The sequence below is a fragment of the Drosophila yakuba genome, chromosome 2L, assembly GCF_016746365.2.
Source record: "Drosophila yakuba strain Tai18E2 chromosome 2L, Prin_Dyak_Tai18E2_2.1, whole genome shotgun sequence".
Lineage (NCBI taxonomy): Eukaryota > Metazoa > Arthropoda > Insecta > Diptera > Drosophilidae > Drosophila > Drosophila yakuba.
Genome location: NC_052527.2, coordinates 9964261 through 9990331, shown reverse-complemented (window position 1 = coordinate 9990331; position 26071 = coordinate 9964261). Strand labels below are relative to the sequence as shown.

The 26071-nt window shown below is 45.1% G+C and overlaps 11 protein-coding genes across 16 annotated transcripts; 6 read left to right on the top strand and 5 right to left on the bottom strand.

The window, feature by feature from the left end:
- Positions 1-1612: 1612 nt before the first annotated feature.
- Positions 1613-4327, bottom strand: LOC6527492 (ribosomal RNA processing protein 1 homolog). The gene has a single exon (XM_002088546.4). It carries the CDS (start codon positions 4216-4218, stop codon positions 2125-2127), a length of 2094 nt encoding a protein of 697 aa, XP_002088582.1. The 5' UTR covers positions 4219-4327; the 3' UTR covers positions 1613-2124.
- Positions 4328-4570: 243 nt separating this feature from the next.
- LOC6527493 (glutaredoxin 3) lies at positions 4571-5536 on the top strand. The gene is made up of 3 exons (XM_002088547.4): positions 4571-4870; positions 4933-5195; positions 5256-5536. Exons 1-3 carry the CDS (start codon positions 4661-4663, stop codon positions 5431-5433), a joined length of 651 nt encoding a protein of 216 aa, XP_002088583.1. The 5' UTR covers positions 4571-4660; the 3' UTR covers positions 5434-5536.
- A 201-nt stretch (positions 5537-5737) lies between these two features.
- LOC6527494 (immunoglobulin-binding protein 1) lies at positions 5738-7127 on the top strand. Its single transcript, XM_002088548.3, has 2 exons — positions 5738-5969; positions 6029-7127. The coding sequence occupies exons 1-2, from the start codon at positions 5847-5849 to the stop codon at positions 7046-7048; spliced, it is 1143 nt and encodes a 380-aa protein (XP_002088584.1). The 5' UTR covers positions 5738-5846; the 3' UTR covers positions 7049-7127.
- Positions 7128-7390: 263 nt separating this feature from the next.
- Positions 7391-8531, top strand: LOC6527495 (DET1- and DDB1-associated protein 1). Of its 2 annotated transcripts, none has more exons than XM_002088549.4 (2): positions 7391-7548; positions 7607-8531. In XM_002088549.4, exon 2 carries the CDS (start codon positions 7622-7624, stop codon positions 7949-7951), a length of 330 nt encoding a protein of 109 aa, XP_002088585.1. In that variant the 5' UTR covers positions 7391-7548; positions 7607-7621; the 3' UTR covers positions 7952-8531. The 2 variants fall into 2 exon arrangements, with proteins under 2 accessions (XP_002088585.1, XP_039226516.1); XM_039370582.2 differs by having other exon boundaries at positions 7415-7543.
- Positions 8438-9213, bottom strand: LOC6527496 (NADH dehydrogenase [ubiquinone] 1 beta subcomplex subunit 9). Its single transcript, XM_002088550.3, has 3 exons — positions 9033-9213; positions 8815-8954; positions 8438-8759 (listed from the first exon to the last, which is right to left on the bottom strand). The coding sequence occupies exons 1-3, from the start codon at positions 9128-9130 to the stop codon at positions 8563-8565; spliced, it is 435 nt and encodes a 144-aa protein (XP_002088586.1). The 5' UTR covers positions 9131-9213; the 3' UTR covers positions 8438-8562.
- Positions 9214-9570: 357 nt separating this feature from the next.
- Positions 9571-11990, bottom strand: LOC6527497 (transcription factor TFIIIB component B'' homolog). Its single transcript, XM_002088551.4, has 3 exons — positions 10852-11990; positions 10462-10790; positions 9571-10407 (listed from the first exon to the last, which is right to left on the bottom strand). Exons 1-3 carry the CDS (start codon positions 11855-11857, stop codon positions 9652-9654), a joined length of 2091 nt encoding a protein of 696 aa, XP_002088587.1. The 5' UTR covers positions 11858-11990; the 3' UTR covers positions 9571-9651.
- Positions 11991-12244: 254 nt separating this feature from the next.
- Positions 12245-14417, top strand: LOC6527498 (stAR-related lipid transfer protein 7, mitochondrial). The gene is made up of 2 exons (XM_002088552.4): positions 12245-13391; positions 13454-14417. The coding sequence occupies exons 1-2, from the start codon at positions 12738-12740 to the stop codon at positions 14081-14083; spliced, it is 1284 nt and encodes a 427-aa protein (XP_002088588.1). The 5' UTR covers positions 12245-12737; the 3' UTR covers positions 14084-14417.
- Positions 14418-14769: 352 nt separating this feature from the next.
- LOC6527499 (protein disulfide-isomerase A5) lies at positions 14770-16781 on the bottom strand. Its single transcript, XM_002088553.4, has 3 exons — positions 15957-16781; positions 15276-15887; positions 14770-15223 (listed from the first exon to the last, which is right to left on the bottom strand). The coding sequence occupies exons 1-3, from the start codon at positions 16612-16614 to the stop codon at positions 14961-14963; spliced, it is 1533 nt and encodes a 510-aa protein (XP_002088589.1). The 5' UTR covers positions 16615-16781; the 3' UTR covers positions 14770-14960.
- Positions 16782-17176: 395 nt separating this feature from the next.
- On the top strand, positions 17177-20653 carry LOC6527500 (coatomer subunit beta'). The gene is made up of 4 exons (XM_002088554.3): positions 17177-17651; positions 17773-18392; positions 18456-19038; positions 19255-20653. The coding sequence occupies exons 1-4, from the start codon at positions 17297-17299 to the stop codon at positions 20439-20441; spliced, it is 2745 nt and encodes a 914-aa protein (XP_002088590.1). The 5' UTR covers positions 17177-17296; the 3' UTR covers positions 20442-20653.
- A 352-nt stretch (positions 20654-21005) lies between these two features.
- Positions 21006-24230, top strand: LOC6527501 (interferon-inducible double-stranded RNA-dependent protein kinase activator A homolog). 4 transcript variants are annotated; one of them, XM_015198217.2, is made up of 5 exons: positions 21006-21164; positions 21284-22052; positions 22118-22403; positions 23098-23235; positions 23533-24230. In XM_015198217.2, the coding sequence occupies exons 2-5, from the start codon at positions 21328-21330 to the stop codon at positions 23776-23778; spliced, it is 1395 nt and encodes a 464-aa protein (XP_015053703.1). In that variant the 5' UTR covers positions 21006-21164; positions 21284-21327; the 3' UTR covers positions 23779-24230. The 4 variants fall into 4 exon arrangements, with proteins under 4 accessions (XP_015053703.1, XP_002088591.1, XP_015053702.1 ...); XM_002088555.3 differs by having other exon boundaries at positions 23530-24230; XM_015198216.2 differs by lacking the exon at positions 23098-23235.
- A 203-nt stretch (positions 24231-24433) lies between these two features.
- Positions 24434-25914, bottom strand: LOC6527502 (inhibitor of growth protein 5). 2 transcript variants are annotated; one of them, XM_015197620.3, is made up of 5 exons: positions 25762-25914; positions 25342-25698; positions 25074-25276; positions 24681-24839; positions 24434-24616 (listed from the first exon to the last, which is right to left on the bottom strand). In XM_015197620.3, exons 1-5 carry the CDS (start codon positions 25796-25798, stop codon positions 24515-24517), a joined length of 858 nt encoding a protein of 285 aa, XP_015053106.1. In that variant the 5' UTR covers positions 25799-25914; the 3' UTR covers positions 24434-24514. The 2 variants fall into 2 exon arrangements, with proteins under 2 accessions (XP_015053106.1, XP_002088592.1); XM_002088556.4 differs by having other exon boundaries at positions 25116-25276.
- Between the last annotated feature and the right edge of the window lie 157 nt (positions 25915-26071).

Below are 26071 nucleotides of genomic sequence, written 5' to 3'. Positions count from 1 at the left end.
GATGAGATGGAAACGAGGACCCTGAGGTGGGCGAACAAGGATGCCAGGAGGAGAATACATGCGTCAAATGTGTAGAAAGTTAAAGTGTCCTGTGCCTGCTGGTCCTGTGCGAAACTTAATTTGTTCCATCGTGTTGCAACACTTCTGAACAGATGTTATCCTCGAGGAAATGAATCCTGTTATTGTTGCTGGCCGTCCACTTAAAACAGATTTATGAACATGTCACACCCTCTTCATTCGCCATCGATTCCCCCTGCGGTGGCAAATATTCAATTATTATGAAAATTTATTATTCAACCAATTGTGCTGTGCGGATCGGAAGTTCATTTTGCATGAATGGGATCAAAACTGTTTGTAAATTGTGCTGTGCATCCGTATGAATGTCGTTTAATACACCAATAATATGCCAACCGCAAAATGTCATCATCAAAGGATGATTCCTATTCAATTTTCAATCACAATTTAAATAGATAAAATATAACCAATTGCATTACAATATTAATATATAACATTAATCGAATGCTTGTGGAGTGAACCAAATGCCAATCACAAGCAAAAATTCAGAATTTAATGAAAGTCGTGTCTATATAATGGTTTAAAACATCCCTGTTGTATTTAATATACGTAATTCAATATCCGGCATGTTCAATTTTTTAATTAATTTTACTACTGGTCTTAAAGCATTAATAAGTGCAACTAAAATAACACTCAGCTTAACATTTGAGCATTATTTCCGGAACTTTTTTAACTCATTCTTAGTCTCTCTTAGGCAGTTAACGGTCAACAGTTTTTTGGCTCAACTGAGTATTTTTGTTGAGTGAGTGAAATCAACTCTCTTAGTTGCACATTCCTCCCTTAAGTGCAGTCTATTAAGCTCGACTACCATTGGAGTGAATGTTTACAGAATGTTAACTGCAATCTCTAGACTCAAGCGCAGTTCTGAGTGAGTCTAACTGGTAGCTTTGAGTGGAACCGACTAAGCTCATTGGTGCAATGAGCTGCATTTTGACAAGTGGATTTTTGCAGTCGCTTTGTAGAAGAAGTTCTTATAAAATCCATATTTGTAATATTCATTTAGAGTGATACCTGAGGTAATACAAAAACCTTTTTTGTGAAAATTTTAATTTATTAAATTTTTCAAGGATCTTGTAAGTCACCTCCCCGCTGACATCGTAGGTTGTGTAAGGGGTGCTTGACACATTTTTCGTCTGAGTTCAACAAACCAAACATTTTCTAGCTCAGATGGTTATTTCCAAATTCGAAAATTAACCCTGGTCAAACCAGCTCCGAAAAACTAAGTTCGGGTTCAAAATAGTCAAAAAATTTAATACTTTAGTCTATAAAGGACAAGATGCCAGATGATGAAAATCGGTTTCCACGCACCCCGCAACCCGCACCCCGGACGGACATCGCCAGTTTGATCCGTCTATTGATCCCGATCAAGAATATATATACTTTATACGGTCGGCAACGCTTTCGTCTGCTAGCTGCATACATTTCTAGTGAACCCTTTTACTCTACGAGTAACGGGTATAAAAATAGATTTTATTAGGTGTACTACCTCTTAATTTGAGTGTTAGTAAATAATGACCTTTAAGCTTTGTGGTTCGTATTTAATTTTACATATACTACGTTGCTTTTATTTCAATATCAACTCAGATCAGAGGATAGCTTGAACATAAAATGGCCTACAAGCAATGGTAATAGTAATTGTAACTACTAAATCATTAGGGGATTACATTTAGTACATGTCTTATGCGGATCTTATTTAAGTAGAAATTAGTAAACCTTACATATTGTTTAGTCAAAGCATCGCACAATGCTACACAAATTTCAGCTATTTCGGAAAATTGAAATATTTAAGCATGGTAACAGTGCACTTCAAAGTAAACAAATGGGCTCTAACATTTTAAAGGAGCAAAATATTGGATGAAAGCTTTCGTGACGCATTATAAAACCAGCATAAGACATGTCTATCGTGGATGTGCTATCTTAATCTCCAAAGCCATGTCAGGAAGTAGGATGATGTGAAGCGCTCCCATCTTCGTCGTCCACCAGAGCACCGAGTCCAAATTATTCTTCCTCATCCCGTCCCGATCCCAATCGCAGTCACTAGACGCATCGTCACAGAGTGTCGTTGAACAGGCGCTTGGCCTTGAAGTTCGGATGAATCGGTCCTGGTAACACGTGTGGCTTAAGGGCACTCTTGCCAGGCAAACGTTCTGCGTCGTAGGGCACCTGCGGAGACAGCTTCAGCTGTCGGTAGTAATCGCTCTTGGGGTAGACGCAGTTGCTCTTGGTCACGATCCGCACACGCTTGGCACTGCCAGTTTGTGGAGTCGCAAACTGTATACGCGCAGGCTGCTTGGGTGTGGACTTCTGCAGCTTACTGTTGGCCTGCTTCAGTTGCAGCTTTCGAGAGGGAACAAAGATGTCCTGCTCACCGGCCTCTAAAGGGGCATCCCAGCCGTTGGCTGGCTGCGGGGTAGAGGTTGTTGCATCATCATCATTACCGGCAGCTTTCGATTTGGGTGTCGGCTTGGCCTTGGACGGCCCCTCCTCCTTGGGTGGGGGCGTGGGCTGCTCCACTGTCAGCTTGGACTGCTCCTCCTTGGGCTTAGGGTGGTCAACTTTCTTGGGCTTCGCAGGCTCTTCCTTCTGTGCCTTGGAAGTAGTTTGCTCCTCTTTCTTGGGCTTAGAGTGGTCCTTCTTGGGCTTAAGCTGGCTTTTCTTCTTCACCTTCGTCTGGTCATCTTTCTTCGGCTCGGGCGATTCTTCCTTTTTTGCCTTCTTCGACTTGGGCTTGGCAGCCGATGTATCGGTCTCTTTGACCTCTTCTACTACCCAGGCGTCGTTTATGCTGGAACGCACCTTTGCGTTGTGATTCACCTTCTTCTGCAACTCAGGAGGCAGGGCCTTGCTAATAACCTCATCGTAGTTGTGCTCGTCCACCTCCTCAAAGTTAATGGACTGGAGAAGGCGTTTGCGCTTGGACTTGTTGAGCTTCTTCAGTTTTCTTCCAGTTCCAAAGACCTCGTCCTCCATCTTATCTAAGGCAGTCACTTTTTGCTCCACCATTTCCGACAGAGTTTGTCCCTCCACCTTTGGCATTGTCCTCACGCCCAGTGGGAACTCACCTCCCTTGTATGTCTCAAAGATCTGGATAATTTTGCGCAGTCCCTTGCGTCTCTTGCTGTTAAAATCGTTGGTGCGTAGCTGCGTCTGCAGTTCATCCAGAACGCAATCAGCGTTGAGCGGCAGCTCTGGCATGTGTACATCTACGTTACCCGCTCGCGGATCCAAGGATGTGGCCCGCGGCTGCTCCTCCTCGGCGTTGCCCTCGTCATCCTCCTCATCAAATCCAGAATCTAGTTTCTCGATATCATCAATGGAGGCGGTGGGGAAGCCCATCAGCTTCCAGGCATTGTACTTTTCGCTGTACTCTCGTCCCAAGTCGCTCTGGTACAGGAGATGATAGAGCACCCTTGTGCGGCACTGTGCCACCAGCTTAGCATCGCGTTGTGTAGCAATGTAGGTGACAAACGGACGCAAAAACAGATTGACCTGAGCAGCGGTGATCTCACCATCGGCCGCCTTGGCCAGCTCCTCAAAGAAAACGTCTAGGTAGTGCATGGTCATGCCACGACTTTTGGGTTGCTCTGACAGCACGGACAGCTGCATGCTGCTATTGAAGGAGGCGATCAGGTCCGGCTCCCAGTTGTTCTGTTTGAGCAGTCTCAGTAGATATCGCACCATGCGGCGGGTGAGCATCAAAAACTTGTCCATTCGCCATTGGTCTATGCCAAAGTACTCCTGGCACATTGTGCGCATAAACGCACTAAAGTAGGCCAGACTGCAGGCCGTATTGCCGCCGAAGCTGTCCACCATTTGGGCCAATTGCTCGGCCAGCTCCTCCTGTACCAGCGGCTTGTCTGACATCCACATTGTGTAGTACAATCCCTTCCAGATGCGCATGAAGTCGTCCTCGTTGAAGGGGAAGGAGCTACCGGCCCGCGCCTTGAACCATTTGCGTAGAATGCGGATCTGGCGATTCCGCTCCACCACATCGTTGCAGGCAAGGGCACGAATGATTTTCACCTCCTGGGCAACCACCATCAGCTCCTTGGCCACCTTCGGCTGCGTCGCCTCCTCCTCCTCTTCGACCTGGATTTCGGCCGCCTCGGCGTTGCGCTTAACTGGCTTCTTGCGCGTCACCATGCTCCGGCTAATTCAACTTTTAGTTGCGAAAAATAAGTGAGCTGTGTATATTGAATACAGTACGGCACGACCGCACGTGTTGCCGTTCGGTGCTGCCAGAAATTGAAATGACGTTTTCCCCAAATTTTCTCAAACAGCCCTGAATTGCCACACTGTTCAGAAATGAAAATCAAACTAACTTAACTTAAGAAACTTATTTTCAAAGCATACGTGATTTAAATTCCCTTAATAGCTGAATACAGTTAGGAATATTTAATTTGTTCGTTTCAATATTTAATGAAATGTTATTTTATAAATGTTAGGTTTCTAGCTTTTTATTTTATAGCTACCATCACTGACTTCTTCCCGCTTAGTGGCAACTCTCTTCCACAGCTGACAATTCGGTCTGCTTTTTATAAATTGTGCTTTTCCAGCAAATTAAGTTAAATAATTCAAATAAAACATGCCCGTGGTGAACGTCTCGGCGGCCGAGGAGTACCAGAAGTACATTGATGCGGATAAGACGACAGTGGCGCTATTCGCCGCCGACTGGGCAGAGCAATGTGGTCAGGTGAAAGACGCGCTGGAGGAGCTGGCCAAGATTACTGGCGAAAAACTGCAGTTCATCAGCCTAAACGCTGAACAATTCCCGGAGATTTCCATGAAGCATCAGGTACGCTCGTTTACCTTTTGAAAATCTAACAGAGGCACTAACATCATTTGAGATACCACCAGATCGAAGCCGTGCCAACAGTAATTTTCTTCGCCAAGGGCTCCGCCGTAGACCGCGTCGATGGTGTGGACATTGCCGCCATTAGCGCCAAATCCAAAAAGTTGGCCGAAAGCGCCAGCAGCGCGGCGGCAACAGGACAAACGCTGGAGGAACGCCTAAAGGCGCTTATCAATACGGCTCCGCTGATGATCTTCATGAAGGGCGACCGAAATGGACCGCGTTGCGGATTCTCCAAGCAGCTCATTGGCATTGTAAATGAAACAAAGTATGGAAACCGATCAGTTATATTATCTTCCTGTTTATAAACGTAAATTTCCCTCGACAGCTTGCCGTACGAGACATTTGACATCCTCGGCGACGAAGAAGTGCGTCAGGGCCTTAAGACCTACTCAGACTGGCCCACATATCCCCAGGTGTACGTCAAGGGTGAACTTATCGGCGGACTCGACATTATCAAGGAACTGCTGGCGAACAATGAGCTCGAGTCCACGCTCAAGGGCTAATTCCATCGGATTGCATCTACTTCTACACACACCTTAAACGAGAAACAAATTTTTTGCTAGATCCTTCGACTTTTTAATAGTTCAATAAAGGATTTTTGCTAAATTTGTGTATTTCTCCTTTCAGAGAATTTTGTAATAACAATTATATAAAAGGGCTTATATATATTATAACATCTTAAATGGGGCAAAATGGTTTCACCAAAATTTTTCTTACATACTCATTTACAAGATATAAAGAATAGCTAGATTTTGCTAAAATAATATTAATTAGCCAACCCTGGTTTATCTGGTATTTTGCATCCCTTCAATCAGAAAACAGCTGTTTAGCGTCGGCATCTTGCAAATATTTTTTGCAACATTATTTATATTATTGAAATTACCCATTAACTACGGAGTTTTATCAAAATCGTTAAATGGCTGAGGGTAATACCGCTGGCGGAGAGGACCAAAAGCTGTCGGACATCTTTTTAAAGGGCTGGAACATATTCGACGAGCTAGAAGTTACCGATCTGCCCTTCAATGGCAGTGAGTTTCAGGTGTGTAATTTTGATCATCTTTAAAAAAAAAATCTTTAAATATCTATAACAACTTTTAGAACAAAGTAAAGACGGCAATGGGCCTATTCGAGCAGGCCACGGTCATTGTTAACCAGGTTAGCATGTTCAGTGCCAATGAGTTGATCGACGAGGTGTCCACAGAATCGCTACCCTTCATGCTGCTCCCCTACTTCCTAGGCAAGCTGACCACAAAGATCAACAGCCCTACCAGCACACACTCCTTAGAGCTGGGCGAGATTTACTTCAAGGACCACCTGCAACGCTGCCAGGAGTATGACCTCTGTGCAGCGCCCAAATCTCAGGTGGCTAAGACGGATAGCCAGGCGGAAAAAGGCGAGCAGCGCGAGCTGATGGAGGCGGCCTTCAATAGAAACGACAAAATAGCCCAGTATCGCCGGATGAAGGAGATTGACGAGTATATGGCCAGAATGCGCGATGCAGTCAAGAACAAAACGGCCGACGATGAGGATAAGCGCGTGTTTTTCCTCAAGTACTTGGACAAGAGCATAATAGACTCCAAGCAGGAATTGGAATCGTTGGGCGTAATGAAGCAGCTGGCCCAGATGCGCCTTGCCCGATTGGCTGGTGGCGAAGCTGACAACGAAATGGATTCGTTCCGTCCATCCAATCAGAATCAATCTTCTGCATCGTCCACCTCCCGCGGTCATGGTCACAGTCACGGACCAGGACATCACCACCATCATCAGCAGGCCCCTAAGCCAAAGCCCCTACAGCCCTTCATCATAACACGTAATGCCACCCAGAAGGCGGTGTTTGGCTTGGGATACCCCAGTTTGCCCATTATGACTGTGGATGAGTTTTACCAGCAACGCGTCGACGAGGGAATCTTTCCCGACGAGGAGAAGGTAGCCAAGATGAATCAAGCACAGGCCATCGCGGCCGCCCGCGATCCCAACGAGCAGGAGGACGAGGAGAAGGCCGTTGAGGAGTTGCAAGCGGAGCAGGATGATCCCGAGTATATAGACCGCATGAGACGCATGGATGAGTACAAGGATGTGGTGCGTCGCGGGGACGGTAATCGTCATAACCGTAGTTAAGAAACTCAAAATTGATGTATTAGAACCCAATAAAATGGTTTAACCACAAGACTGGTTTTAAGTCAGTATATTCAACAAATATTTCTAGTTTATATTTTTTCTAAATCTTACATTTAGGAAAGCAGTTGGGACTTTGAAATGTTACCTCTAAGGATAAGCTGTTGGAAACAAATATATGTTTTCTTTAAGTGGAGAAATTTCAGAAAAATATTTTTTTGAATTGACAATAAATACCGTAAGTACGGTACAAAAAATTTTGTTTTATTTTTAATGATGAAAAAACACAATTTTTCAAATATGTATGTAAATAGTTCCACCGTTGCAGTGTTGGTAGGCGTTTAGCTGTCATCGTGCATTTTGCAATACTGATTGTCACCACCCGTAACAAAAACAAAAATCTCGAACGCAAGGTAATTTTTTGTAAATCGCTGCAGAAAAGAAACATTAAACAAGAAGATTGTTCTCTTGAAATATTGATTTTCAATCTTTTTTAAAGTAAGGTACGTACAAATACAGTTCTTTAGTGATAAAATGCCTAATTCTTTTCGTACTCCGCAGCAACCTAAAAGCAGAATGTCCGTAAGAGACTTTATCAAGGGTCTGCCCATTCACGACTCGAGCAATTTCACCCACTTAAGCAATGAGCACGGGATTCGAACCTCGCAGAAACGGGCCTCCGTCTACCTGCCCACCGAGGACGAGCATTCCGAGCAGCTGATCGTAATGGACAAGCGATGTGTCCTGCTGCGCTACCTCACACAGCAGTGGGACAAGAAGACGCTTCAGCGGAAGAGGGAGCACGGCGGCGAGTCGGGAAACGGCAACGGCAACAGCTCCACTCCCAACGGCAATAGCACCAACAGCAAAAAGCGCCCACGCTTAGATCCCAACGAGCTAAATTGAACGGCAGGACCACAACCCAAGCTCACGATGGACATCCCACACTGCACTCACAACCCTGAGCTTCGCCAGCACGAGCCACCCTTCATTTACACTCATATATATTAAATGAAATACACTTAGTACAAAGGAGTTGCAGTCGAACAGTCCTTTCATAGTTTTGTAACCCGTTTTTTATCTGTATAAATACCTGGCCTTCGTTTTAATTTGAGGTGTACCCAAATTATCACAGCTAAATGCTGTTTTCCTGGCCAACTATTTGAATACCTCTTTTTTTTGCTAAAAAGGAACATCAACCGTATAAAAAGTTGAATAAAACATTTTGTTAATTTTGTTACTGCTAGTTCATGAACCATGGTATTTTTTTCAATTCTTTGTACTCATCTTAAACATCTCCAGAAGTTTGTAATTTAAAATGTAATGTGTAGCTAATCTGCCTAACCAACTATGTCCACTATTATTGTAAAGCCTACAGTTAAGAGACAAACGTTTTGGGCGATGGAAGATCGACTGCATTCCAGTACAACACATTTATAATAGCACATACTGTGAGTTCCAATAGATTTACTTTTGATGACAACAATTGGATGTGATTTGACTACGGTACTCTAAGATTAGTGGTGTCCCAGGTCCTTGGGGTCGGGCTTGCCGTACTGCTTCTCCCACCAGGTCACAAACTCCTTCTTGCGCTGCTCCCGCTTGGCGAAGTACTCGGGGTACTGGGCCTTCTCCAGGGGATGCCAGTAGTCCAGCACCCAGTCGGGGGGAATCACCTCTCGTTCGAAAGCACAGCCACCGGCACTGTTGGCAACTACAATGACAACACATTAGAAACGCAGACATATGACCAAGTTCCATTTGTTTACAGTTTCGGGGCTGGAAATGCTTCGTCTCGAAAAGCTCCCTTTGTCCACAGGCCAGGAGTCGGATGCCCTCGCCCAGATCCTTGGATTTGTTCTCGTCAAAGCGGGCACGCAGCTGCACAGCGCGGTAGCGGTAGACATTGCTGGCGGGCATTAAAAAACAACCAAGATGCACTTGCTCATTATATAATCTTTGGGAATTCGGCGGCGAATGCACTCACCGGCGGTCGTACCACGCCTCCAGGTTGCGCAGTGCCCGCTTGTAAAGGCTGCACACCTGGCGCTTGTGCGAGACGATTGCCGAGGGAACTTGGGCCATCGTTTATGGCTAACTTGGTTAAATTGTAATAAATTGCTACCACAGCCGAGGCCACAACAACAACAGCTGTCAAAAGTTCAGTGTTCTAAAGCCCCGTGGCTGAGAGACAGTGCTGAGAAGCGAAAAATAAATTTAAAGAGCGACAACTCTGAACCGAATGTAAATTCAAAAGTTATTAAAACTTTTGTATAATTTTTTGAATTGTTTGAATCCCAATTGTATCTTGCTTTCTTTGATTTTTACACAAAAGTTTGTTTATGTAAGAAACCGCAACGATACTGTGTTGAGTAGATACATATACCCAAAAAATGTTAATATTTAAATGATTTGGTTACCTTATATATTTATTTTATTATTATATATTATTATTTTCAGGAATAGTTAAACTGAATTTCCCATATTTGCATTTACCTTTCAATTTGCAAGAAACAAGAAAATAATTTTGTAAATACATCTAGCGAAATGCTTTAATAAATTATAACTGTTAACAAATACTCTTAGAATATAAATATAAAATGTTTTTAGTCCTCTAGCTGCATAACATTCATTATGCATTGAACAATATGCTCTGGTATCTTTAGCGGCGTTTCACACAACTCGCCCGTCTTCTTGTCCAGCATGTAGATTTCGTTGAGCACCCGGTCCTCGTGCTCTGGATCCAAGGACGAGACTAGGGCCAAAGATCCTTCCGCGAGCTCGGCGAGAATTTGTTCGATATCCGGTTCGGTAGTGGACGGCGGAATGGGGTCATCCGGCGTAATAACTTCATGACCATGATTTTGGTCTTCCATGAAGTTTATTAAATATGTTTCTGCCTTTCGATTAGGCGTGTCAGTTGCGAGCTCGACGTCGCTTACATAGCTTAGGGTACCATCATCCATATTGATCATAGTTTTATCACGTGGCTTGTTTACATCTACTTCATATTCCACCGGATCATCCATTAGAAGTCCATTGAGCTCAGCCTGCAGTTCTCCCCCCGTTGGCAAATGACTACCCGTTTGTTCGGTTTTGATCGTTTTTTCCTGCTTAATGCCCGCCAGATCCGACTGACTCTCTGTTGTCGCTGGAACTGAAAACTTGGGAGACCGTCGCTTAGCCTTGGGCTTCTTTTTTGCAGGCGCACTCCCGTCGTTCTCATCGGTCTCCAACTCTTTTCGCCTTTTGGCCCACGCTTGTTTACCGAGCTTTGTACTCGTTACATGCTCGTTTTCGTAAACAACGTCGCCATCGTTCAGGGCCCGTGATGCCTTGCTTTGCTGCTGTATTCTCGAACGCTAAAAGGGTATTACAAATGTAATGGAGTTCACAGGGTATTATAAATTATATACCTTCTTAGGGTTTCCCGGAAGAGCTCGTGCGATTTCCCTCCACTGGCGATCATTCTCTTCCCGTTCGCGATCCTCCTCTTCCAGTTGATCCTTGAGCTCCTGAATGTTAAAGGCCTTAGGATAGAGTAGCGCCTTGTTAATCAGCTGCCCATTGGTTCGCTCCTCCTTTTTGTACTTCAGTTTTAGATCTCGACGCGAACGCGTTGGAAACATTTGACACATCAGCGAGAAGTCTGTCCCGATGATCTGTAGGCTACGATAGAAACGTACGGTTTCATCGGACGTCCAGTACGGCGTGCGCTTGTGGCGTTTGTAGAATCCATTATCACCTGCGAAGTGAAAATCATTCTGTTAAATATTCAACTTTTATATATCAACTCTGAGACGCACCAGTAGTCTCGTCCATAAGGATTAAAGATGAGTTAGCCAGCACCTTGCGGGCCTCCACCTCAGCCGTGGTTTCAATTTCCAATGTTTTTTCATCAATGATCATCTCGCCATTGGCATCAAGCTTTAGCTGAGGCACTAACATAGCGGATGTGGACTCTCCCTTCGGCTCCAGTAGCTGACCCATTGAGGGCTTGGAATCATCGCTACCAGATTCATCCTTGATGGTCGTCACCGACTGTTTGGGCACCATGGGGTTGTTCTCCGGATTGTAGAAGATCATGTCCATCATCTTGAACGTGGACTTGTCGGGCACACCCTTATTGAAACGCGTTTCAAAGTCTCGCCGGGCATTTAACCGCTGTCCACCTTGATTTTGAGACTTATCATCGCCCTTTCTGTGCTTGCTGCCTCCCTCAGAATAGGTGGAACAGGTTGATTCGGTGCGAATGCGTCCCATGCCCGGACTGGCGGGCGGAAGATATTTATAGGGGGATGGAGGCATGGGAGAGTGCACCTGCTGCTGCAGAGGAGTTCCCGACGAAGAACCGCTAAGGTAGCGCTCACGCCGCGTGGGCGTGGCTGGCGACTGATAGTCGCCCTCATAATCACTGGCCATCGGTGAGCCTACAAAACTGTTACGACGCTGGCCAAATACCGGAGTGGGTCGCACACGCTGGCGGGCTTGAGCTTTGCTAGGTGACATAGGGAAGCCGTTGGTGGTCTTCTGCAAGTCCATCTGAATGACATTGTCCTCGATGTCCGAGTGGAATACCTCTTCAAGTTGGCCAGCCGAGCTTGCGGGCATCTTGAAGGCGATTGCATCAGCCTCTTGTTCCATTTCCGCAGCAGTGGTCGATGCAACGGGCGGGGACTCAACCGCTGCTGCCACCACCTCCTCCTCCTCCTCATCCTCCTTTTTCGACGTTGGGAGCTCCTCCCTGCGTGGCTTGCGTTTGATAAGCGACAGGTTGGCCGGAGCCTTGATGCGCTGGCGCCGCATGGACATCCTGCCTGGGTACTCTTAGGCTGCTTCCAGGCTCAAAGGCAGTTTCACACATCAAATCGAATCAAAATCTGCGCAACAAAAACAATGCGGCCGCAACCACGAGTTTTCCAAGTGTAGTGTTGGATAATGCAAGAAGCCATTTACAGTGGGATGGGCAAGTAAAAAAGTGGATAACAAATAAAAAGTTCAAAATGGTTAACACATTTAACAAAAATTATCGCACACAGATAAGTTTGAGATCCGTCTATAAGAAACTTCCAATACTCGGAAAGTGTTCGTCGGAAATTTCAACGACTTAAACAAACAATGGTGAACTGGGTAACTAGAAAGCATGTCAAGTAAATTTATTAGCAGTGTCAGTTTTTAGACACTGAATTCTAAAAAATTTTAATATAAATTATGGCACAATTCACCAGTTTTACAAAAAAAAATAGTATACAGTAAACATTTGGTTGAATTTAAAATATTTTATTTGATTTCAGTGCTGCAGAAAAGTGTGATCACTGATCGCAGCTGTCACCTCTCAGCAGGCGGTTCGCAATTTTCCAACACTGCTGCCTGTAACGGCGCAACAACAGGAACAACAACAGCGGAATAACAACAGAAGCAGCAGACAAATTGCAAGCTGCACGTTTTTTTCTAATCGGACAAACATGATAAGCCTGGCCAGAACATAACCCAGCTCTCGTGCAGTAAGGCTTCCGTCAAACCGATCGAGTGTGTCCTGGCTAGAAGTACTAAATTCCCCAAGTTTTGTGGCGACAAATGTGCCAAGTGTGCGGGCGCACAGTAATAGCGGAGGAGCATTAACAAAGTCGCCGTACTTTTGAGTAGGTTGTTATGCAAGCGGGCGGCCGACGGGCAAATTGAATTAGCCGGCATGCTGTTCAATCGATTTGTTCTGGCCATCAAGAACCAGTCCCGGGAAACGCTACGCGCCTGGAGCTACCAATGCGAGTCGATCTTCGCCCAGCGCTCGCGCCGTGTTCAGCAGTTGTTCAGTTTCTATCAGTCGGTGTATGGAACCCAGGGTCTGAAGCAGCTATGGCGCGCCTACTACCGCCGGGAGCTGCAGCCCCCGCTACGGGGAATGGTGATGAGTGCAGTGGGTCTCGTCGGGCTTAATATCAAGCGTCTGGGTAGCGATGGCTTCGATTGGAACAAGGAGCGCTTGGCCTTGTCCAACTTTGATCTGTGCCGCCGGGATATTGAGTTCATAAACACCCTGCCCAACAATCAATTATGCGACCGCTGTCAGGCTAAGAAGATGAACTACTGCTACTGTCAGCTGGGCAACCAGCGCTGCAAAAAGGGTCAATCCAAGCCGTCCACCAGCAAAGAGGCGGAGGCGGATGCGGATGCGGACACCAGCATTAGCAATTGTCTGCGACCGTTGGATCTGGACGTGCGCAATGCACCGGCCGGAACAGTACGCATTCAGGCCCAGGACGACCACAAATGGGAACCGTACTTCAGCAAAAACGAGTTTAGCATTTGGCGGCGGCAGGAACGGTCCTCCTTATACTCATACAAAGTAATAGGTGTTCACCTTAATGCTTTTTAAAACTGAATTTAATGCCCCCTATTGAATTGCAGGTTTATGCTCGATTCGACGACATAACAGCCGACGATTTCCTCCACGTTCAAACGGATTTGGACTACCGCCGCCAGTGGGACGACACGGCCCTAAGACTTGAACTCATCAGCGAAGATCCCGTCCCGGGCAGCAGTTCGCATCTGATATACTGGGAAATGCAGTGGCCACGACTGTTTGCCAACCGTGACTATGTCTATTGTCGTCGCTACATTAAGGACGACAACAAAAAGCTGATATTCATTTGCAACCGTGGAGCCAAGCACAACACCTATCCGGCGCTGTCCGGAAAAGTTCGCGTCACTGACTATTGGAGTCTGATGGTCATCAAGCCATTTCGCGGTTTCCATGAGCCAGGCCTCCATTTTGTCCTCACGTACTTTGACGATCCGGGCATACCCATACCGCAGAATATTAAGTCCTGGGTTACTCAGAAACAAATGCCCGAGTTTCTCACCAAGATGTACGTGGCCACCAAGAATTATGCTTGCTCACGGGCCATAAAGATGAAGGACATGTTTCACGGATTCGCGCTTATCAATGACGAATATACGGCTAATGAGCAACGCGGCAGTTGGCTGGGCAGTTTGAGCCGGCGCAAGGTCAATAGTAAACCCGAAGCAGGTCGCTAAGTCACTTATCATTATATACCTGGCTGCTCCCGCCTCCCAAGCCCAGTTCCATCTTATGTTCATCCCTTCCTTCGACTTTAAAATCTATTCAGGCAAGAGAAATCGAAACCATTGAACAACAGAGCAAGTGTGCAATAGCTGGAAGTTTTGCTCTTAATATGAGTGCCACTTTGATGATAAACTTTAAAATAAATATATATCTATTTTAGCTATATAGCTAAACCAAACTATTTTAAGTTTAGAACTTGTTTTAAACGCAAATAGAAATTATTGAAATTAATTGTACAATAAAAGAAATGGAAATAGACACCCAGAGACTGAAGTCTACTAAAAAGCAATGTCTTGCATAACTATTGATAATTACGGCTTCAATTTTCATTCATGCATAACATTATATACAACGGATATAAAAACTCGATTATGTTTGGTTCATAACAAATAAACATGTTCTTCGTTGTCCATAGCTTATGCTTATCAAATAATTGGCAAGGCATTATCTTGAATTACTTTTGAAATTTGTCACCCGAACTTCAGCTGTTCTTATCTTGGATTGTATAGAAATCAAATCGAATTAATTAAGGGAACTACGCTAATCTGAAATGTTATTTCCAATACTTATTTATAACTTCAATTGTATTTTATTATTTCAGTAGAGGCATTAGCGTATTGAAAATGAAATTATACTATCAGCTTTAACGTAGTTTATTAGTATGCTATATAGTTACAAAATGCGCATACATTCTATAAAATATTCGATAGTCTAGACGACATTGAAGTTGGTTGTTAACTGAACGGAACGAATACAGTTTATGGTAATACAAGTAGTGAGATTGCAAAGTGGTGAGGAAGAAGCATCGTTACACTTGGCAACAGCGTATCACAGCTCTGTGCGGTCCGCTGAGCTCGGCGGGTTGTTCATATAGGCGATAAAGTCCTTGCTGGTGCGTCCGCCGTTGTAATCCAGCTTGGTTTTGAGGTAAGAGAAGTACAGAATGGTGGGATATCCTCGAACATTGTACTTTGCGCAGAGAGCGGCAAGCTTTGTGCAGTCGATGGCGACAAACGCTATCCGAGGATCATCCTGTAAGGCGGTGGCAGCCGCTGTGAATTCCGGTTTTGTGTGCTTACAGTGTCCACACCCTAAAAACGTTTAAATTTTATATATTTTCAACAATCAAACTGCTAAACTTACAGGGAGCATAGAACATAACCAGCGCATGCTTTTTTCTCTTTAGCGTCGAACTAAAGTTGTCGTCATCCAGAAATAGAACTTCCTTGCTGTCCTCCTCCTCCTCCCAACTCTTCTCGGGTGGCGGAGGCGGTGGAGGCTCCTTGGGATCTCGCATGAATTCAACAATTTTCGATGCTTCCCGGACATTTACTTCAAACTTAAAGACGCCATTTGAGAAAAACTTAACAGTTGGATAGCCCTTGACTTTGTATTTCTCTGCGATTGACGGCTCCTTCGTTGCATCCAATGCCGCCAAAAGGCCAGGAATCTTTTTCTGCTTCATTTCCAGAGCGGCCTTTTCGTATTCAGGCTTCATGCGCTTACAGTGTCCGCACCAGGGTGCATAGAACATGACCAAGGCGGACTTCTCGTCCTTCAAAGCCGGCTCAAAACCCTGCGAGGTGAGGTGAACAATCTCCGAATTGGTATCCGCCGACCATTCGGGTTCCTTGGGCTTTGGCGTCGGCTTAGCATTTGGGTTGAGCATGAAAGATACCAAAGCATCCTTATTGTTCTCTCCCTCGTAAGTAAAGCGCAGCTTGCCATTTTCAAAGTAAATCAGAGTGGGAAAACCTACAGAGGTATCGTTTAATTTTAAACTTTATGATGTTTATAACAAGATGTTTATTGTTTTAAACTTACCTGTTATGTTGAACATTTTACGTATAGGAGCGTTTTCTTGTCGCTCCACATTCATTGCCGCCAGAATATACCCGCCCTTATTCTTCAGCTCCGTTGCTGCTTTTCCGTAGTCCGGCTTCATTTTCTTGCAGAAGCCGCACCAGGGAACATAGAACATGACAAGCATGGGCCGGATGTCCTTACGTAGGTGTTTTGTAAAGGAAGCAGCGTCGCTGAAGTGCAGGACATCCTTTCCGGCTGGATCCTCCTCCCACGGCAGATCGCCGGAGGGATCACGCATAAAAGTGATCATAGAGCTGACACTCAGCTGCCGGTCGTAGTCCTTGTGGAAGTCGCCATCCTTATAGTGCTTGATGGCGTAAGGCTCCGGCGAGACCTTCAGCTTCTTGCACAGTTTCTTGCGATCCTGTTGTCCGCAATCCAGAAGCAACATTGTCCCGGTTCCCCGTACAGCCTCCGCCGCTTCCCGGAATACCTTTAGTTCGGCAGCAGCAGCCTTTGCACTGGTCACATAGAGCGCGAGGACATTGTTCTTGGTGCGTAACAGCTTCTTGAAGTCCTTATACTCCGCGATGTCATCCTGCACCGCTGAAGTTTTCGTTTTTGCGGCAACAAGTGCCACCAGCAGAAGAAAAACAAACTGACCGGTGATCCACATCAGGCGGCTTGTACTTTACACCAATAAATAACAGTTGACTTAACTGAAACTATATTAGTTAGTGCACCTCGGATAATTGCATGTTTAACACAGAATTAAAGCGTCATTCTTATTTTACAAATCGAAAAACCGCAAGTAGAAGACGTGGACTAGTTGAGAAACCTATCGATAGCCAACTTTAAAGGAGATGGTAATAACAACATGACTCAAAGTGCCGGCTATTCGAAAAACACCTGTCCCATCACCAGCCAGTACTGACGCTTGCCAAGTCTAGCTATAAAATAGCTTTAAAGTAATATTAAAGGATTATCAATTTATTAATATATTGGAATTAAACAACTATAATAGAAACACCTAGTTCTTAAATTACCTGTTTAAAAATATTAATGGAATGGGTGTATTTATAAGCAAGTCAAAGCTGTTGATTTATTAAAAATAAGCTTCATCATTTAACTGGATGCTATTTTTTGTTAACTTAAAAGTAGCTATATCCAAAGTGCTTGCGACTATCGAAACATCGATAAGTAGCGCCTTTACGTGGCAGGCGACAACCCTATGCCAGCTCTGACACATTAACGAGGGGAAGAAGAAGAGCAGCGGAGGCAGCAAAAGAGTTTTTCTGGTCTCGCCGCAATTAATAAGTGTTTTCGCAGACAGCCGTAGTTTGCCCAAACCGTGGAAGATGCCTCTCAAACTAGACATCAAGCGTCGCCTGACGTCGCGCTCGGATCGGGTCAAGTGCGTCGATCTCCATCCGGCGGAGCCGTGGATGTTGTGCGCCCTGTACAATGGCCACGTACACATCATGAACTATGAGAATCAGCAAATGGTAAAGGACTTCGAGGTCTGTGACGTGCCTGTGCGCTCCGCCCGTTTCGTGGCACGCAAAAACTGGATCCTCACCGGCTCGGATGACATGCAGATCCGTGTGTTCAACTATAACACCCTGGAGAAGGTGCACTCGTTCGAGGCGCACTCGGACTACCTGCGCTGCATCGCGGTGCATCCCACACAGCCGCTGGTGCTGACCAGTAGTGGTAAGTGGACGGCGAGGTGGTGTGACTATCATTTCGTCACCCAATTAGTGTGTTTACCTTGTGCACCAGCTGGGAAGTATGCTTCAGTTTCGTGTCTTATTCCTGTTTTCCTTTTTTATAGATGACATGCTCATCAAGCTGTGGAATTGGGAAAAGATGTGGGCCTGCCAGCGTGTCTTCGAGGGCCACACCCACTATGTCATGCAGATCGTGTTCAACCCGAAGGACAACAACACCTTTGCCTCCGCCTCGCTGGACCGCACGGTAAAGGTGTGGCAGTTGGGCTCAAATTTTGCCAACTTTACGCTGGAAGGGCACGAGAAGGGTGTCAATTGTGTGGATTATTACCATGGCGGCGATAAGCCCTACTTGATTTCCGGTGCTGACGATCGCCTCGTCAAAATCTGGGATTACCAAAACAAGACCTGTGTGCAGACCTTGGAGGGACATGCTCAGAATATCTCAGCTGTCTGTTTCCACCCGGAATTGCCTATCGTGTTGACTGGCTCGGAGGACGGCACGGTCCGTATTTGGCACTCTGGCACTTATCGTCTGGAGACCTGTCTTAACTATGGATTCGAGCGGGTGTGGACCATCTCCAGCATGCGCGGCACCAACAACGTGGCTCTAGGCTACGACGAGGGTTCCATCATCATTAAGGTGGGCCGCGAGGAGCCAGCAATGTCTATGGACGTGGTGGGAGGCAAGATCATTTGGGCCAAGCACTCTGAAATGCAGCAGGTTAATGAAACAATATACATTTATTTAAGTCTTTATTTCTAACTCCATTATTTCACACTAAAGGTCAATCTGAAGACTATTGCTGATGGCACAGAGATCAAGGACGGTGAACGCTTGCCCGTGGCCGTCAAGGATATGGGTGCGTGCGAGATCTACCCCCAGACCATTGCTCACAATCCAAACGGACGTTTCGTCGTGGTATGCGGCGATGGCGAGTACATCATCTACACATCGATGGCCCTGAGAAATAAGGCTTTCGGGTCCGCCCAAGAATTTGTCTGGGCCCTCGAAAGCAACGAGTACGCTATCAGGGAGAACAACGGCACCGTTCGACTGTTTCGCAACTTCAAGGAGCGTAAGAGTTTTACCCCAGAGTACGGAGCCGAAAGCATCTACGGTGGCTACTATTTTGGTGTAAAAACCTCGTCCGGATTGGCCTTCTATGACTGGGAGACATTGCAGCTGGTGAGGCGCATCGAGGTGCAGCCGAAGAATGTATTCTGGAACGAGAGTGGCAGTCTGGTCTGCTTGGCCACAGATGACTCCTACTTTGTCCTGGGAGTGGACACTGCCCAAGTTGCTAATGCCGTAGAGACCAAGGAGGGATTGGAAGATGATGGTGTGGAGAGCGCCTTCAATGTGTTGGGTAAGTTGATACCAATTATCTAATATCTTATCTTTAGAATACGTGTCTCAAACACGATATTTAGCCTTTAATTTTCTAATTGAGTGTACAATTTTACACCGTCTATTTCGTAATGAAATCAAACCTTTTTTAAAAATTTAAATTTAAATAATGTTTTCAACTATTACCGGATATTCAGTAAACATTATTGTATTGTATTATTCATTTATGTTGCAGGCGAGGTCTCAGAGTGCGTAAAAACAGGCCTTTGGGTGGGAGACTGTTTCATCTATACCAACTCGGTGAACCGCATCAACTACTACGTGGGCGGTGAGATTGTAACCGTATCCCATTTGGACCGCACAATGTATCTGCTGGGCTACGTGCCCAAGGACAATCGTATTTACCTCGGCGATAAGGAGTTGAACGTAATCAGTTTCTGCCTGCAGTTGTCCGTGCTGGAGTACCAGACGGCGGTGATGCGAAGAGACTTTGAGCGCGCAGACGTTGTGCTGCCGACCATACCGAAGGAGCACCGCACTCGGGTGGCACATTTTCTGGAGAAACAGGGCTTTAAGTCACAGGCTCTGCAAGTTTCTACCGATGCCGACCATAAGTTTGACTTGGCCTTACAGATCGGTGAATTGGAAATCGCTTTAAAGCTGGCGCGAGAGTCGGAGAACTCTCAGAAGTGGTCCCAGCTGGCAGATGTGGCGGCGAGCAAGAACAACATGCCTCTGGTAAAAGAGTGCATGCAGAAGGCAAACGACTTCAGCGGTCTTTTGCTGCTCTCAACTGCTTCCGGCGATGCCCAGCTGCTTGAGGAGGTGGGTGCTGCCGGCTCGGCTCAGGGACGCCACAACCTAGCCTTCCTGTCGGCTTTCCTGCGTTCGGACGTGGAACGCTGCTTGGAGATTCTCATTGAGACAAATCGCTTGCCAGAGGCAGCGTTCTTTGCCCGCACCTACCTGCCCAGCCAGATGTCAAAGATCGTAGAGCTTTGGCGCGAGAAGCTTGGGAAGGTCAACGAGAAGGCGGGCCAGTCGCTGGCCGATCCGGCACAGTATACAAATCTCTTCCCTGGCCTGGGAGATGCGCTGCGAGTAGAGCAGCATTTGCAGGAGGAACGAGCTCGTAAGGCGCCGGCACGCCAGGCTGTGCATCTTCCCCTGAACAGCGAACGCCAACCTCTGCAAGAACTGCTTGCCGCCGAGCAGGGTGGCGCCCTTCAGCAGTTGGAGGAGAAGGTGAAGCCAGCTTTCGTTCCCGCTCAAGCTGCTGTCGCTAGCAGCCAGGTGGCCGAGCCTATATCCGCTGCGGATGACGACGACGACCTGGACTTGGAAATAGATGGAATCACGTTGGATGATAACATTGATACGACAGATGTGAACCTGGATGACGATTTTCTTAGCGACGATTAGAACGGAAGATCAGAGCCAGATCTAGAATACCATTTAAACTATCGTTTACTGCTACGGGAGTCCCACATTTCGTGCATTTCGAGCCACAGAATTCCGCGCATACATTCACATTTGATTTGATTGAATGTTGTTTAAATATATATCTATTAATATTATGTACAACAGTAATGGAGCAAACACTGCAATAAATACTTATACAACAATTTCAAAAAGGGCGGGCTTTAAATGGCATTCGATTAAAAAGGATTTCGATTGCATACCGTTATTATATCGATACCACTTTAAAATACCTTTGTTTTTGTTTGTCTGATGATGGACTATAAAATAAATATTTTAAATAAATAATTAGTATTCATGGTACACGTTGTTTTATATTTATACAAAACAATTATGTGTTTTTAGATTTATAAAAGCAAGAACAAGTTTATTTGTGGTGCTGAAACTTCGGATAATTGTGTTAGCTAACGGTACACCTCAGACAAATGCTAAAATACAAAAAAATACACCTTTTCAACGAATCTAGTATACCCATATACTCTTCGAGTAGCGGGTATAATAAGTAGGCAATCCAAAAAAAGTCTGGCAACCACGACCATCAGTAACATACATACAATTCGTGTGTGCGTCTGGATTTTGCTGTATTTTTTATTTAAGAATGAATTATTAACTAGCCATTAATAAATTATTATTAAATAAAAAACAGTTAAAAACCGCGAGTCAAGCGTGAGTACATCCCGAAATTCGCCGAGACAGTGAGCTGAAGCGAACCACTTTTCGCCCGCTTTTCCGTCGGTGATGTATCGATTTTTTAAGCCAAATATTACCCCAAAAATTTTAAACAGATACACACGGAGTCCTCCCAAAACCCGTGCGAAACAAGAACACCATGGACCAGGAGAACTTCCATGGGCACAGCTTGCCGCAGCAGCTACAGAACCTTCACATCCAGCAGCAGCAGGCGCCTCCGAATCCTGTCCAGACTGGATTTGCTCCACGGCGGCACTATGAGAACCTTGGCGGCCTGGGCAATGGCAATACCGTTATTGGAAGTCCGGTGAAGGGTGCTCCTCTGGGGCAGCGACATGTTAAGATCAAGAAGGAGAAGGTATCCGCCCAGGCTGCGCAGCTGCCACAGCCGGGTCAGATGCAGCTGTTGGATGTCGTTGATCCCTCCTTAGCGGGCGGATCGGGTTTACAAGGTGGAGCCGGCCTTATGGGCGGAATAATGCCCAGCGACGAAGCCTTGAAATTCGTTAGCGAGACGGACGCCAATGGACTGGCCATGAAGACGCCCGTCAGCATCCTGCAGGAGTTGCTCAGCCGGCGCGGAATTACACCGGGCTATGAGCTTGTCCAGATCGAGGGTGCCATACACGAGCCGACCTTCCGGTTTCGCGTTTCTTTTAAGGACAAGGATACGCCCTTCACAGCCATGGGTGCAGGACGCTCGAAAAAGGAGGCCAAGCATGCGGCGGCCCGTGCGCTCATCGACAAGCTGATCGGCGCGCAGCTGCCGGAATCGCCTAGCAGCTCCGCTGGTCCGTCGGTGACTGGGCTCACGGTCGCCGGAAGCGGCGGAGACGGCAACGCCAATGCCACGGGTGGAGGAGAGTGAGTTGTTGTGCTATTGATGTCCAACTCAAAGTTCTTTACATCATTGTCCTATGTCCTTGCAGTGCCGGCGACAAGATAGTCGGCAATCCTATTGGCTGGCTGCAGGAAATGTGCATGCAACGGCGATGGCCACCACCGTCGTATGAAACGGAAACGGAAGTGGGTCTGCCCCACGAGCGGCTCTTTACGATCGCCTGCTCGATACTTAACTACCGCGAGATGGGAAAGGGCAAGAGCAAGAAAATAGCCAAGCGCTTGGCCGCTCACCGCATGTGGATGCGGCTGCAGGAGACGCCCATCGATTCGGGCAAGATCAGCGACAGCATCTGCGGCGAGTTGGAGGGCGAAGTGAGTATCATTCAAGACAGCGATCGTTACATGCAAGTCTCTAAAGAATATGAGTTGCTAGAGATCTAACCCAGAGGCACTTCTCTAATATTTTTTATGCAATCCTTACGCATGCAATCACAGACTGATTCCAATTTAATTGGTTGCGGACTGTGTTAGTTTAAATATTTATGTAGAACATGTTAAAATTGATATTATCAAATATATTTCATTATAATATCTACATACATGTTGGTTAATGTTAAATATAAGTGTAAAAGTTTGTCCTCGACCTTTCTAAAAAGCACTGTAGAACGTTTTAAATAATCCTCATTTGTAAATATCCTTGTAAACTTGACTTTCCGAACTTTTCTTCTATCTTAGCTTTGATTATTTATTATGATCCTTGTTTTTATAATTAGAAACTTTGACATAATTATACAAATAATTAACAAAATGCTTAAACCGGATTTTTATTTATGGTTTTAGTTAAAATACAACTTCTGGTTTATGTTGCTTGTCCTACTCACTCTAATTTCTGTATGATTTGATTTGATTGTTCCATGAAATTGTGGTTGTTATATAGAATGAATTTGTAGATTACTTTTTCCACACAAAAGCGATATGTTTCAACTCACCATGGCGTGGGTGATTTCAAATGTGTGCCAAATGCAATGGAGAAAAGAAACCAACAACTTTGCGCTCTTATTTACAGCCCCGCAGTAGCGAAAATTATTATGGTGAATTGAAAGATATCTCTGTGCCGACACTGACCACGCAGCACAGTAACAAAGTATCCCAGTTCCATAAGACCCTCAAAAATGCCACGGGCAAAAAACTGCTTAAGCTACAGGTAAATTTCACCCAATATCACACTTTTTTTTGATATCAATAAGCGAAATCCAGGTTTTATCTATTCATCAAGAACATATTCCAAAACAAAACCTCAAGTCCAATTTTTAAAAGTCGAATGAGCTTTCAAAAGTTGAGTTAAAGTTTTGTACAACTTTGGCTTACACTCACATTTCACTCTTATTATAATCAAAAATGATGTTGCTTGAAAGTTTAAATTTAGTTTATATAATGTAAAAATAAATATATTCAAGTTCAATTGGACTATGCTAACTCGACGATGTTTTGTTTTCAGAAGACTTGCCTAAAGAGCAACAAGATCGATTATATCAAGCTGCTGGGCGAAATCGCTACCGAGAACCAGTTCGAGGTGACCTACGTGGACATAGAAGAGAAGACCTTCTCCGGCCAATTCCAGTGTCTGGTTCAGCTCTCCACGCTGCCCGTTGGCGTTTGCCACGGTAGCGGATCGACAGCCGCCGATGCCCAGCGGCATGCCGCCCAGAATGCCCTCGAGTACTTGAAGATCATGACCAAGAAGTAGGTCCATCCAACTGCATAGCAAGATCTGAACGCACACCACGACCACGAGTATTTGATGCAAGCGATTACGGATACGACTGCACCAGTCTAATAGCTTTCTTTACTGGGAACGCGAGCAAGCTCCAGTTTTTGGCTCAATGCAGTGGCGATATTATTTATATTTTGTTTGTTTTTTTTCACCGATTCCTTTGATTAGGCAGTTGAATTTGTTCACTATATATGTAAATGTTCATATATGTACTACACTTAACAACGTATGTATGTACGCTTGCATATACAGACAAGTGTGTAATCTGTATTGGAATCTATTAGTCGCTTTAAAATTCTGTATAACCCAGTCACATAAAAACCGAATAAATCCAATGAAACTAGCTAACTAGGTTAAGGTAAATTGCGTGTGGTTTGCGGAGGTAAAAAGGCTTATGAATATAAACGGTATTTGGTAATCGCTAACTTTGCAGTTTTCTTTCATTCAATCGGGATATGTCATAACTTTCTCTTTTTTGAAAACTTTAATATGTACAATCAAATTAAAAGGGACTTAACTAAAAACTTAAGAAATATTCTGTAAGAAGCGTTTCTTATATGCTGAAATATATCATGCTATTAAGCATTAGGTAGAAAATTATTAGGTAGAAAATAAATTGACAGTGAAGTTACAGTTGCCGTGGCTTTATTTAAATAGGTAATTTTGTGCTTAAGCTAATAGTATTCTAAGTTATCATAGAGGATTGCATCTATTTCTTCTTTCGGTCCTGCGTACACTTGGGGCAGAACCATTTGCCTTTCGGCTTTGTGGTGAGGCCAACGCATGCGAAGTGGAACCACTCGATGGGGCACTAAGAATGGTTGTGTGAAAACATTTACAACTGGTCACAAAGTAACTAAAAATCGGATACTTACGTCAGGATTGTCGCAGCCAATCATCTCTCCATAGGATACCTGGTGGCATAGGCAATATGTGGGCTCATTGGGGTCGACGGGCATGTCCATAACGTCGCTGGGATGAGTGGCGGCCGTGTGACTGGATTCCTTCTCAGAGTCATCAACCTCGACGGTTTTCTAATTGGATATGTCAACAAAATTCGTAAGAATGGGTTTCGGACGATAGCGGAGGCATGCAGATACATAAGTGAAAATGCAAACGAAATGGAAGAGAATGGATAATGCAGGATTTCTATGGGGATAATCTACAAAAGTATAGAGAATTCTATATAGGGCCAACCAAACTGGGAATTTGTAAATAGTAAATACTAAAGTTCTAACAATGTATAGATGAGAATGTGGATGGTTTACCTTTTGTGCGCCCCCCTTGCGAGTTTCTTTTTCTTGATTTACCTTTGACTTTTTCTTTTTGGTACCTTGCCCGGCATTGCTGCTCGAATTAACACTGGAATTGGCGTTAGATTGGTTGTTACCCCGCCCAGTTTCCTCATCTGAGGATGCCGACTTTTTCTTTTTTCCCGTCGTCTTGCTGTCCTTGGTTTTTTTGCGACCTTCTGTAGAAGGGAATACAAGGAAGGGGTTAGCTCATGGAAGGAGAGATACTTTGGAGCAGTCTTACTCTTGGCCACCACTTCCTCGGATTTGGCACGCGTAGATGAGGCCTTCTCCTGGATCTCTCCCTCAAAGCGGGCTAAATCGTTGTCCAGTCGCCGGATCTGCTTGTCCACTAGTTCGTAGGTCTGGATGGCCAGCTGCACCTTGTCGTCGCTGTACTCCTTGGCCTTTCCGAACAGCGCCTTGATGTCCTCCTGACGCTCCCTCCTCTCCTCCTCGCTCATGGCGCCGTTCTCGCCCAGCTTTCGCATAAAGTCCTTGGCATGGCTATCTATGCTTTTCATCGCTGTTTGTGCTCGGTCGTCCAGTTTTCGCATCAGCTTAAAATTTCTCTCCAGCTCCGTTGGCAGGCTTTCCAATCCTGTTTGTATATCGGGAATAATAGATGTTGTCGAACGATTTTCATGTTTCACTATATTCCTACCATCCAAATAGTTCTCTAGGTATATAGCCGAAGACATTTTAGGTGTATAATATGGTATTTAACAAAGAATTTAGAGTGTGTAAGCGAAACTCCAGCGTCTGTTTACGATAGCAACAGCTGTTTTTGTAGTACATGGGCTATTTAGAGATGACAATTCGCTCTTTAAATTTGCCAAGTAATCGATAACTTTACAGTGGACAATAACAGAACGCATTAAATTTGGGTAAAACTTTTATTAATAAATTATTAGAAAAAATTAAATATTGCATAATGCTATTTACATTTTGGATTCTTGGGTGATCGTAATTAA